The sequence below is a fragment of the Pituophis catenifer genome, unplaced genomic scaffold (assembly GCF_029215685.1).
Source record: "Pituophis catenifer annectens isolate HBS135680 unplaced genomic scaffold, rPitCat1.0.hap2 SCAF_1, whole genome shotgun sequence".
NCBI lineage: Eukaryota > Metazoa > Chordata > Lepidosauria > Squamata > Colubridae > Pituophis > Pituophis catenifer.
Window position 1 is genome coordinate 118,889 of NW_027256881.1, and position 13,481 is coordinate 132,369.

A 13,481-nucleotide genomic window follows, 5' to 3' on the forward strand; every position below is an offset into this window, starting at 1 on the left:
TGGTTCGGAGAACCGGTAGCAAAAATCCCTGCCCCACCCCCATTGCCCAGCTGAGCCGTGCAATCATCAGAGGCTTTTATTTTATTTTAAAAAACATTTTTTCTACAACCTCTTCGGCTGAAAAAATGCTTTTAAAAGTAAAAAAAAAAAAGCCTTTTCCGATCAGGCAACTCAGCTGGGATCGTCAGAGGCTTTTAAAAGCATTTTTTACAACCTCTTCAGCCGAAGAGGTTGTAGAAAAAATGGTTTTAAAAGTAAAAAAAAAAAAGTTGGCCACACCCACTCAGTCATATTAACCCCCACACACACCAAGCCATGGTCACAGAACCGGTAGTAACAAATTCTACATTTCACCACTGGTTTCAACGGTGCTGAGAAAAATGACTTAACAACCGTTTTTCACATAACCTTTTCAGCATCTTCATGGTCACGTGATCCAAATCTGGACACTTGGCAACTGGCTCGTATTTATGACGGTCCGGGGGTTATGTGATCTGTTAGAGTTTGCAGCAATCCAGCCAGCACACAAGTAAAGAATTCGGCAGGATTCGTGTATAAAAGAAACTTCTTTATATACAGTAATATAAATCATGATGCATGTGTACAATACCCATGCAGCAGAAGCCAGAACCAGAAGCAAAGAATCAAATATAATACAGAGGCTATATTGCAAGGACAAAGCAACTCATATATACAAAAAGTCAAGCTAAGCCACGCCCAGGCTCTGAGCCCTCCGGGTCACCAAACAGTCCCCATTGGCTTGACCTGTTACCATGTCTATTCTAATTCATGAACCCTTATACACCGACACGATCCCCTTTTGTGACCGTCTGGCAAGCAAAGTCCATGGGAAATCCAGATTCCCTTAACCACCCTGTGACGAGCTTAACAAATGCAACCCTTCACTTAACAACCATGGCAAGAAAAGTCGTAAAATGGAGCCAAAACTCGCTTTTAAAAAATGTATCGCTGTCAGCACTTCAACCTGCATTTACTCTAGTGCTGACATAAGAAGGAGAAGAGGGGGCAGCTGGCAAGAGGACGCTTGACTTCTCACCTGCTTATTTTCCCTGAAGATAATATCCCCTAGGAGATGAGATGGGAGGGGGAACATTCCTGGGAGCTGAAATAGTAGATATGGGGAGAGTGATTTGGAAGACGGCCAATGAGACGCAGAGAATTGGGGAACGGAAAGGGAAGGTTTGGGGGTCAGGAAGTCAGTGTTGGCTACGCCACGATCGGGGACAGATTGTCGTGCTTAATAAAATGAAAGATTTCGTCAAAGACTATTTGTTTGGAAATGCAATTTATTTTATTTGAGATGACATCGAAACCTGACACTCGCTCAGCCACGGGAATTTTGGGCTTGGTTGTGGTCGTACGTCGAGGACTATCTATAATTTAAAATTCAGGAAGGTTTTCTCTCTGTCTCTCTCTCTCTCCCCCCTCTCTCTCTCTTTTCCGATAGGCGACTGCTCCTTTCAAAATCCCCAAGACCCAGGCATCTTCAAATTTGGTGGGCCTCATCAGTCGGCAGGCGCCCTCGGACCTCTTGCTGCAGCCGAAGGACATGGGGGAGGCCAGAGAGCTCACACCCTTCCACGCCGCGCAGAGTAGTGACAAGCAGGCGAGAGATCAACACGGAAAGACGGCCTTTGGCAGGTACTGATCCCCGTCCTACATTCTACAGCAGGGGTGTCCAGGTGTGTCTTATGTCCTCAGGGTCACCTTAGTAGAGCCATCTTGGAACTGCCAAAAGGACTGTGGTGTAGAAGGCTCCACATCCACTTGCACCACTCAGGCGGCCCTGAGGACACAGACAATTTCCAAGTGGCCTCAACGACCCTCTAAAAAGGATGCAAATGGCCAGCTATCTGCAAGGAGTATAAATCCTTCCATTCCCATCCAGACAGAGCTAAAGAAGCTTCTTGGATGAGAAGCGAAACATCTTCAAAAAAAACCCCCAGAAAGTCCAGTTGCCTCTTGAAAAAAGCATCTTTGGGTCTGTCTAGGGTTTGTTTGTTTTTTTAATTTGATTTATATGCCGCCCTTCTCCGGAGACTCAGGGCGGCTTACAGTGCGTTAAGCAATAGCCTTCATACTTTTGTATATTTATACAAAGTCAGCTTATTGCCCCCACAAACCGGGTCCTCAATTTACCCACCTTAGAAAGGATGGAAGGCTGAGTCAACCTTGAGCCTGGGGAGATTCGAACTTGCAGTAATTGCAGGCAGCTGAATGTTAATAACAGGCTATTAGTCTGCTGCGCCACCAGGCTCTAACTAACTCTCTAGGTAAGTTAGGTTAGAAGAGTCAACAACAGCTTGATGCCACATGATCACTCAGTTATGTTTTAAGATTGCTGATAAACTCTCTTCCAACAAATACGTAATGAGGCTGCTCCCTCTTGTGTTGAGATCCTAACAAGAGTTCTTGGGTGTGTTTTGTTTTTTGATAAGTGGAAGTTATTATTTTTATAATTGCTGTAATCGTTACGCCCTATTTACGGTGGTCAGGCCTGGAAGCATTTAGCATCGATCGGAAGATATATATATATATATGCTGCCTTCCAGGCTCGTTCCAGCTGCCGTCCTTGCACGATCGTAAACCTTAAAAGCACTTAAAAGCAAAATAAAAGCCGTTTTCTGGAAGCGGAGAGTCCCGCACGAGGGACGGTAGACGCGCCTCGTTTCAAAGAACTCGCTCCCAAAAAATAAATAATTTCCCCATCTGGCAGCCTTCATTGCAGTGTGTAGCTCGGGCCAGAGATAGGCTGGGTGTTTTTCCTGGCAAGATTTTTCCCACGGTGCTTTTTTAAAATGTGTTTTGCATTTCTTTTATCACCGCGGACGGATTAGAAACAACCCCAAGCTTTGATTTTTGATTTTTGTTGGAAGAGAGATCCATCTGGTTTCAGTTCCAAGCTTAGGAGAAAGACACTGCAAACATGGAGGCGGATGAGAAAGAAAGGTTCAGTTTATTGATGAAGCAAAACCACCGAACCCCATGTGATTTTGGGACAGCTGACAAAATGGAGTTCGGGGTGGGAGAAGGTTTATACCTTCTTTGGGCTTTGTAATTGAGCTTCCTGTTCCTGTGCGAGAACATGTCCTTTAATATTTTATTGGCTGTTGTCGTATTGTTGTTGTCATATTGGCTGTTGTCGTATTCTTTTGGCCAGTGCCGCCATGAGGTGAGGGAGGTGTTGGGGCACATGGGGCAGCTCCACCACCACCACCCCGCCTCACGGTGGCACTGGGATGCCATGCGGCTTCCTGCCCTGCCACGAGCAAGCAGAAGTGGGACCCCCGTACATTGGGGGGGGAAATAAGACCCCCTCCGCCCCTAAAAAATAAGCCCTAGTGCTTATTTTGGGGCCCAAAAGAACGTAAGACCCAGTCTTATTTTCAGGGAAACATTAGTAGGGATTCTAGGCTGATCCCTCTTTTAATTCCACCTCCAGCTTCCGCCATTCCTTCTCCTACATTAGCCTGACTACAGGATTATCGGAGTCTTTCCCATCTGGAGAACCTCAAGGTTCCGGGAGATTTTTCTGAAAGGAGGAGAAATCACTAGATCACTTGACTCCAACCTTGGAAACTTTGAAGACTTGTGGACTTCCAGAATTCCCCAGCCAGGGGAATTCTGAGCATTGAAGTCCACAAATCTTTAAAGTTGCCATTTTTGCACTAGATTCAGCCGGTTCAGGCGAATCGGGTAATTAAATTGCTGGCTGGCCCCACTCCTTCCAGGAGTCCTCACAGGCCCCATTTTGGCTCCCAGGTAAGTGCGGGGAGGCCTCCTAGGCCCAAAACGAGGCGCGAGAGGGGGGTGCGGCGCAGCTCCCTCGCAGCCCGTTTTTGCTCCCAGGAGGCTGCATAGAGGCCTACTAGGCCCAAAACGGGGCGCGGGGGGGTGTGGCGCAGGTCCCCACCCACCCACGGCTCAATTTTGCTCCCAGGAGGCTGCATAGAGGCCTACTAGGCCCAAAACAAGGCGCAGGGGGTGTGGCGCAGCCCCCCCCAGCGCGGCTCATTTTTGCTCCCAGGAGGCTGTATAGAGGCCTAGGCCCAAAACAAAGCGCAGGGGGTGTGGCGCAGCCCCCCCTCTTCCCCACGGCTCATTTTTGTTCCCAGGGGGGTGCAGGAGGTAGAGTGCTGCCTGTCACACCCCCTGGCCACACCCATCACAGCCACCCAGCCGGTCATTAGGGCAGAGAACCGGTTGTTAAATTATTTGAATCCCACCACTTCATCTCCAATTCAGGACAGACACACACACAGCCTATCCTGACCATCTCCTTCATTCCTTTCGCAGGTCTGTAAGTACCAGCAAGCTGTCAGATCAACCAGCAAAGGGGGCCCTTAGCAGCCAGCTCTACCAGGGCAGCACTGACAGCCTTAATACCGAGCGGCCGATGGATACAGGTAAGGTGAAGGGATGTGGGCAGGTTGTTTTGACCTCTTCTGCATGCAATGGGGAAGAGAGAGGAAAACCATAAGATGCCTTACGTTGGGCACAATAAATCAAGAACCAGGCCAGTTCAAAGGACTATTTTGATTACATGTCAGTGCTCACTTGCAAGAATCTGAACTGCTAAACCGTCAAAAGAGCCTTGATAGTACAGTGGTCTAATGCACCCTGTTATTAACACAGCTGCCTGCAATTACTGCAGGTTCGAATCTCCCCAGGCTCAAGGTTGACTCAGCCTTCCATCCTTTCTAAGGTAGGTAAATTGAGGACCCAGTTTGTGGGGGCAATAAGCTGAGTTTGTATAAATATACAAAAGTATGAAGGCTATTGCTTAGCACATTGTAAGCCGCCCTGAGTCTCCGGAGAAGGGCGGCATATAAATCAAATTTTTAAAAAAACAACAAATTGGTAGATAAGAGTCAATGGAATTCAAGGTGGGCTGGAGTTAGATCTCCTATGGGTGCAAAGGGACTCGAGACTAATGACACACTTGATCCCTCCCTCGGTCTCAGCCTGGTCAACTCCTACACCTCCCCTATAAAAAGGGGAAACAAGGAACTGAATATGTGGGGTCCTTGGTGCTCTTTGAGCTTGGTGGTTTTCTTGCAGACATTTCGTAACCCAACTAGGTAACATCATCAGTGCTAGAAGCGAGTGAGTATCCTCACTGTTTACTCCAGTCAAGGAACCACAAACTCAGACAAATTGACAGTAAAAGGTAAAGATTCCCCTCGCACATATGTGCTAGTCGTTCCCGACTCTAGGGGGCGCTGCTCATCTCCGTTTCAAAGCCGAAGAGCCAGCGCTGTCCGAAGAAGACGTCTCCGTGGTCATGTGGCCGGCATGACTCAATGCCAAAGGCGCACGGAACGCTGTTCCCTTCCCACCAAAGGTGGTCCCTATTTTCCTACTTGCATTTTTTACGTGCTTTCGAACTGCTAGGTTGGCAGAAGCTGGGACAAGTGACGGGAGCTCACCCCGTTACGCGGCACTAGGGATTCGAACCGCTGAACTGCCGACCTTTCAATCGACAAGCTCAGCGTCTTCGCCACTGAGCCACCCCTAAGAAAACCTATATACAACTTGGCAAGCCAGTTGTATATAAAATAAAAGCAAGCCCAACTCTCTTCTAGCACTGATGACATTACATAGCTGGGTCATGAAATGTCTGTAAGAAAACAGCTAAGCTCAGGGAGCATCAAGAACCCCACTGTTCAGCCCTGGCCTACAAATACTCTCTCTTTTTTTTTAGTGTTTATAGGTATATATGGGCACTTGGAACCACTCAGGTTGAGGGTCCCAGCCATAATGTCTCTGGAGAGTCTCCGTCATCCAAGGTCATGGTTGTCTGAAAGATGCTTTTTCAAGAGGCAACTGGTTTGACAAACAAAAGTCCAGTTGCCTCTTTTGAAAAAACAACTTTGGGGTCACAGCCATAATGATACGTCTGGCTTTGAAAATTGTCCCTTCCTGTGTCAGCTTGCCTCATAATCCATTGTCAAGAGTATTTACAATGTGACTACTATTTTATTTTTTTTATTTTTTATTTTATTTCAAATTTATATACCGCACCTTCTCCCAAGGGACTCAGGGCGGTGTACAGCCAGATAAAAACATACAATATAAACCTTAAGAACAATTAAAAGAATATATATTAATTTGGCCCCAGTTTAAAATGACAAACCAATTAAAAATTTAAAAATATGTTAAGCCAGCCCGGCTTGATGAAAAAAGAAAGTTTTAAGGGCACGGCGGAAGGCACCGAGGTCTTGGATTCTCCTTATCTCAGGGGGCAGCTGGTTCCATAGGGTAGGTGCCCCCACAGAGAAGGCCCTCCCCCTGGGGGTCACCAGCCTAGATTGTTTGGCTGATGGCACCCCGAGGAGGCCCTCTCTGTGGGAGCGCACGGGTCGGTGGGAGGTTGTCGGTAGCAGCAGGCGGTCTCGAAGATTTTGAGACAACCCAGGAGCAAAATACAGGACACAGAGATTTTGTCATTACAAAAAGTGGTATAGAACAGAATAAAGAAGAACAGAACAGAACAGAACAGAACAGAACAGAACAGAATAGAATAGAATAGAATAGAATAGAATTCTTTATTATCCAAGTGTGATTGGACACACAAGGAATTTGACTTTGGTACACATGCTCTCGGAGTACGTAAAGAAAAGATAAACTGTTTACAGAGTCAGCATATTGCCCCCAACAATTTGGGTCCTCATTAAAGTATGCTGATTGGGGAATTCTGGAAGTTGAAGCCAGGGGTGAAATCTTAAAATTTGTTATTACCTGTTCTGTGGGTGTGGCTTGGTGGGGGGGGGGTAATGTGACTGGGTGGGCATGGCCCTCTTTTTCTTTTTCTTTTTTTTTTTACTTTTAAAAACATTTTTTCTACCACCTCTTGCAGAAAAAAAATGCTTTTAGAAGCCTCTGATGATCAGGCAACTCAGCTGGGATCGCCAGAGGCTTTTAAAGGCTTTTTTTTTTTCTACAACCTCTTTGGCCGAAAATGCTTTTAAAAGCCTCTGATGATCCCAGCTGAGCTGCGCGACCATCAGAGGCTTTTTTTAACTTTTAAAAGCATTTTTTTGGCTGAAGAGGTTGTAGAAAAAATGCTTTTAAAAGTTTAAAAAAACAGCCTCTGATGATCGCGCTGCTCAGCTGGGCATTTGGGGGGGGCCGCAGGGATTTTTGCTACCTGTTCTCCGAACCACCCACCGCCATCGCTACCGGATCAGGCGATCCGGTCCGAACCGGGAGCATTTCACCCCTGCTTGAGCCCCAATTTGCCGTTGCCAAGCAGGTGTTAAGTTTGGCCTCATTTTATGACTTCACCGCAGGTTCTTGCTCCCCCCTGGACTTCGTTGTTAAGTGAATCACTGCAGTGCTTAAAAGTGACTCATACGGTTGTTAAGTGGATCTGGCTTCCCTGTTGATTTTGCTCGTCAAAAAGGGATCACGTGATCCGGTCCGAATCGGGAGCATTTCACCCCTGGTTGAAGCCCACCCATTTTCAAACATTCCAGCTGGGAAATTCTGGGGAATCAAAGCCCACCTATTTTTTTAAAGCATGCAGGCTGGAGAATTCTGGGAGCTGGAACCCATTCCTCTTCAAAGCCTGCTGACTGGGGAATTCTGGGAGTTGAAGTCCACCCATCTTAAAGCTGCCAAGTTTGAGAAACACCGCCTTACATTCACTATTCCAGCTTCTTCTGAGATCTAATCCGGTAATCTTTCCTCCCCAGCTCCCCCGGGGGCCTGTGGCATCACCGGAGGACATCCGTCCATGCCAGTTGGAGCCAGTTCCAGGGCAGTGATGTTCACTGTAGGATCGCCTCCAAACAGTGCCACGCCTCCGACCTGCACCCACATGGTACTCAGAGCTCGGACGATGTCAGGTGAGGAAGTGACTCCTCCTTCAGGGTCAAAGGGCCTTGAGCAGATTCTGTCTGGAGAACAGCCAGGCAGGGATGTTTTCTGAGTTAGCCTTCTCAAAGAGAACTCCTGATCTCCAAGAAGACTCGAAGAAGGATGTCCATGGAGATTCTCAATCATCAGGTCATGGTTGTCCCCAAAGTGCTTTTCAAAAGGCAACTGGACTCTCTTGGGGTTGTTGTTTTTTTTTCCTTGAAAACCACACAGGAGAACACACCCATCAGGACAAAATTCAGAGGTCCATCTGCGTCTGAAAGACAAAGGTCTTTTGAAGACAGCGAAGTCCACACTCTAGGCCAGGGGTCTGCAATCTTAAACACTCAAAAGAGCCATTTGGACCCATTTCCCACAGAAAAGAAAACACCGGGAGCCACAAAACCCTTCCCGTGCCTGACTATTTCCTAAGCGGCCACAGAACTAGCATATGTAGTTGAATTAAAGATTCTGTTTTCTTCTGAAACTTTTCCTTTCTTGGATTTATCCATGGTTGGCCTACTGGAGGTCAAAAAGCTTAATAAATTGCGCGTTGGTGGGTGTCGCACATTGGCAATCGTGATGCATATTTTGAGCGACAGGGAGCCACAGCAGAGGGATGAAAGAGCCACCTGCGGCTCCAGAGCCGCAGGTTGCTGACCCCTGCTCCAGGCAGAAAGGAACAGTGGTCTTGAAAGAGGGATGAAAGAAATCAATCAGAATAGAGTTGGAAGGGACCTTGGAGATCTTCTAGTCCAACCCCCTGCTCAAGCAGGAGATCCTGTACCATTTCAGACAAATGGCCTTCTAATCTCTTCTTAAAAACCTTCAGTGGGTCATGGAGCACCCACAACTTCTGGTGGCAAGCTGTTCCACTGGTTAATTGTCCCCACTGTTAGGAAAATCTCTCCTTATTTCTAGGTTGATTCTCTCCTTGATTAGTTTTCATCCAGTTGTTTCTTGTCCTGCCTTCTGGTGCTTTGGAGAATAGGTTGACCCCTCTCCTCTTCTTTGTGGCAGCCCCTTAAATACCGGAAGACTGCTATCACGACCCCCCTAGTCCTTCTTTTCTCCAGACTAGACATACCCTGTTCCCGCAACTGTGTTCTTTTAGTCTCCAAGCCCTTTAATCATCTTAGTTGCTCTTCTCTGCACTTTTTCTTTTTTTGTAACGTGGTGAACAAAACTGGATTTCCAGGTGTGTTAAAATTCCATCTGTGTTAAAATGGAAGAGCCCTCTCAAGAGAGAGAGAGAGAGGGATATGACCAGGTGTAGGCTGCTGGGAGTTCGCAGAGGTTCGGGAGAACCTCTAGCTAAGATTCTGTGCAGTTCTGAGAACCCCAAAATCCCACTCTTGGCTCCCCGCCCCACCCCTCCCAGGAGTCTCCACGCGGCCCATTTTGGATGCAGGTAAGTGCAGGGCACGCACGGAGGCTCAGGGAGGGCAAAAAACTGGCCTACCAGAAGTTCAGGAAGGCCAGAAACAGGGCCTCTGGAGTCTGGGGAGGCCGTTTTCGTCCTCCTGGAGGCTCAAGGAAAGCCTCCGGAGCCTGGGGAGGGCAAAAATGCCCCTTCCCTCACCGTGGTGCAGGAGGCTGACTAGGCCACGCCCACCATGGCCACGCCCATCCAGCAACTGGGCAGAGAACCCCTTGCTAAAATTTTTGAAGCCCACCCCCGGATATGACGCCACCTATCATCCTGTTTAAAATATACTCCTTTCAGCAGTCCCAAGAAAGTTCCAAACCCACATCCATTCTGATACAGGTGACCCTGAGGGCACAGATAAACCCCCAAGTGGCCTCAATGACCCTCGGAGAGCTAACCACCAACCTTCAGAGTACTAACGACCACATGACTTGAAAAGAATACAAATCCTTCCCTTTCCCATCATTCAGTCAGCACTGAAGAAGCTTCTTGGACGCGAAGGGAAACATCTTCAAGGAAAAAAAACCCAGGAAACTCCAGTTGCCTTTTGGAAGAAGCACCTTTTGGGACTGGAGAAGAAGGGACTAGAGCCGTGATGGCGAACCAATGCGTGTTGGCACGCATAGCCATATCAGTGGGCACGCCAGCTCAGCTCTGGCACGCATGCGCATGCCGGCCAGCTGATTTTCGGGCCTTCTGGGCCCACCAGAAGTAGGGAAACAGGCTGTTTCCTGCCTCTGGAGGCAGGGGACACCAAAAAACATTATTTCCTGTCCAACCAGGTTGGGAAATGGGCCGTTTCAGGCCTCCGAGGGGGTGGGGAAGGCTGTTTTCGCCCTCCCCAGATGCATAGAGAAGATCTGGAGCCAGGTGAGAAGGAAAAATGGGCCTACCGGGACATTGCGTGCCAGGAGTGGGGGGGGGGGGAATCGGGGTTGTGCACGCATGCTCAGGGTGGGGCACATAGGATTATGGGTGTGGGCGCGCGCATGAACCCGACCCCCCCCCCCTTCCTGGCCCATGATGGCAAAAAGGTTAGCCATCATTGGACTAGAGAATTGGGTCGACGCAGAAAGAAGCCGCAAGAAGTGAAGGTCTAGGAGAATAAAACACACTTGGCAATTGATAATCTCTGCCTCCTTGGGCATCCCACATCCTTCAGGCTGTTTCACTAGCTCAGGAAGAGGTCCCAGGTGGCAGATTGCGGCCTTGATTGTGGGGTCCTTGGCGCTCTCTGAGCTGGGTTATTTGCTTGCCTATATTTTATTACCCAACTAGGTAACGGCATCAGTGTTAGAAGGGAGTGAAGTTTGTGGAGAAGTGGAAGGAGGAGGACTTGTGGGGGTCCTTGGTGCTCTCTGACCTTGGTTGCTTTTTTGCAGATGTTTCAAAACCCAACTAGGTAATATCATCAGTGCTAAAAGAGAGTGTGGTTTGTGGAGAAGGAGGGGGGCGAAGGACTTGGGAGTCCTTGGTGCTTGGCTTAAGCGACGCCTTGCGCACGGTCACTCACGCCCTTGTCACCTCCCGGCTGGACTACTGTAATGCTCTCTATATGGGGCTCCCCTTGAAGAGCACTCGGAGGCTCCAACTGGTCCAGAATGCGGCCGCGCGGGTGGTTATGGGTGCAACCCGTTGTGCCCACGTGACACCCCTCCTGTGCGAGCTGCACTGGCTCCCAGTGGTCTTCCGGGTGCGATTCAAGGTGTTGGTTACCACCTTTAAAGCGCTCCATGGCATTGGACCTTCGAGACCGTCTTCTGCCACCAGTAGCCTCCCACCGGCCAGTCCGCTCCCACAGAAAGGGTCTTCTCAGGGTGCCATCGGCCAAATTATGTCGGCTGGCGACACCCAGGGGGAGGGCCTTCTCTGTGGGAGCCCCTGCCCTGTGGAATGAACTGCCCTCGGAAATTCGTAAAATCTCCAACCTCCGTGTATTTCGCTGTGCCCTCAAAACCTTGTTATTCCGCCAGGCCGGGCTATCAATGTAAAGATTTTAATTGATTTTAAATTTGGGGGTTTTATAATTGAGCCAATTATTTAATAATTTTAATTATTTTTAAATTTTGTCTGTCTTTGTGCTTTTAATCAGGCTGTACACCGTCCTGAGTCCTTCGGGAGAAGGACGGTATAGAAATAAAATAATAATAATTTATTTATTTATTTATTTATTTATTTATTATTCAAATTTCTATACCGCCCTTCTCCTTTCGGACTCAGGGCGGTGAACAGCCAAGATAAAAACATCTATACAAACATCACAGTTAAAAATAAAGTTAAAATAATTTATAAATTTGGCCCATAATTTAAAACTTGTCAATTAAAATCAATATTAAAATTTTAAAACTAACCCTAAAATTCCATCATCATCATCATCATCATCATCATCATTATTATTATTATTATTATTATTATTATTATTATGGAAGAGGGCATGGGTGAAATGCTACCAGTTCGGACCGGTTCAGCTGAACCGGTAGCGACGACGGCAGGTGGTTCGGAGAACTGGTAGCGACGTCACCACGAGGCTCCGCCCACCTGCCTGGACGTCATTACTTCCTGGTTTTAACCAGGAAGTAACCTATTTTTTACCCTCTGCGCATGCCCAGAAAGGTTTGCGCCAGGGAGCACGTGCACAGCGCACGCACTTCCAAACCGATAGGGAAAGTAAGTAGATTTCAGCCCTGGAAGAGGGTGTAAAAATAATGCCTCCACCAGAAAGGTTTAAGTTTGACTATGGGATAGTAAATGGAAATTAAACTTTTCATGGAAGGAACTGTGGCGTCACAGAGAAGGCCCTATGGGCGAATGCAAACCTTGACTGTGAGATCCTCAGTGCTCTCAGAACTTGGGTGTTGTTTTTTCTTTTTCTTTTTCTTCTTTTCTTTTTTGCAGACATTTCATTACCCAGCTAGGTAACATTTTAATTTAATTTAATTTAATTTCCAATTTATATACCGCCCTTCTCCCTGAGGACTCAGGGCGGTGTACAGCCAAGATAAAAAACATAGAATACAAATATTAAAAAACATTTAAAAAATCTATATATAAATTTTGGCCCGAAAGTTAAGAAATCACAGACTGATTAAAAGAATTTAAAAATTTCTTCTTAAGCCAACCCGGCTTGCTGGAAAAGATGGGTTTTAAGGCATCATCAGTGATAGGAGGGTGCTTGGGGAAAGTGGAATTTGCTGAGTGGAGAAGAAGGGGAGGAGGAAGAGGAGGAGGGGACTGTGGGGGTCCTTGATGCTCTGAGCTCCATTGTGGTTTTTTGTTTTGTTTCCCCCCCCCCCTCCCCCCCCCCCAGACATTTCATTACCCAGCTAGGTAACATCAGTGCTAGAAGGGAGTGGGGTTTGTTCTCTGTTTATATACAGTGGCTACAAAGAACTACTTACTGGCCTAATCAAAGGACTACTAAGAAGAAGCAAATGCTCCCATGAACGTTGACAGGGCAAGCTAATATATATATATATATATATATATATATATATATATATATATATATATATATATATATATATATATATATATATATATATATATATTTAAATTTGATTTATATGCCGCCCTTCTCCGAAGACTCAGGGCGGCTTACAATGCGCTAAGCAATAGCCTTCATCCTTTTGTATATTTATACAAAGTCAGCTTATTGCCCCCACAAACTGGGTCCTCATTTCACCTACCTTAGAAAGGATGGAAGGCTGAGTCAACCTTGAGCCTTGGCGAGATTCGAACCCTGCAGTAATTGCAGGCAGCTGGTCTTAATAACCAGCTTAATAACAGGGTGCCTTAAACCCCTGTACTACCAAGGCCCTTATATATAAACAGAGCCAACCCCACTCCCTTCAAGCACTGATGATGTTACCTCATTTGGTCATGAAACGTTTGCAAGAAAACCACCTACCTCGGAGAGCACAGTCCTCCTCCTCCTCCTCCACTATTCAAATCCCATTCCCTTCTAACACTGATGGTGTTACCTAGTTGGGTCATGAAACCTCTGCAAGAAAGCTACCCGGTTCAGAGAGTATCAAGGACCCCACAATTGTCATCTCCGCCTCCTCCTCCATAAACCCCATTCCCTTCTTCCACTGATGAGATTACCTAGTTGGGTTGTGAAACGTCTTCAAGAAAAAACCACCAAAATACCTGAACTTTGAGAAAAGTAGGA

General features: G+C 47.1%; 1 protein-coding gene across 2 annotated transcripts in view; it reads left to right on the forward strand.

The window, feature by feature from the left end:
• The window catches only part of ULK2 (unc-51 like autophagy activating kinase 2), a 154,058-nt gene that overhangs the window by 115,738 nt on the left and 24,839 nt on the right, over positions 1-13,481 (forward strand). For both annotated transcript variants that reach the window (XM_070931981.1, XM_070931982.1), the window contains 3 exons: positions 1,469-1,662; positions 4,318-4,427; positions 7,719-7,871. In XM_070931981.1, the coding sequence (XP_070788082.1) occupies positions 1,469-1,662; positions 4,318-4,427; positions 7,719-7,871 (457 nt within the window). The remainder of the gene's footprint in view (positions 1-1,468; positions 1,663-4,317; positions 4,428-7,718; positions 7,872-13,481) is intronic.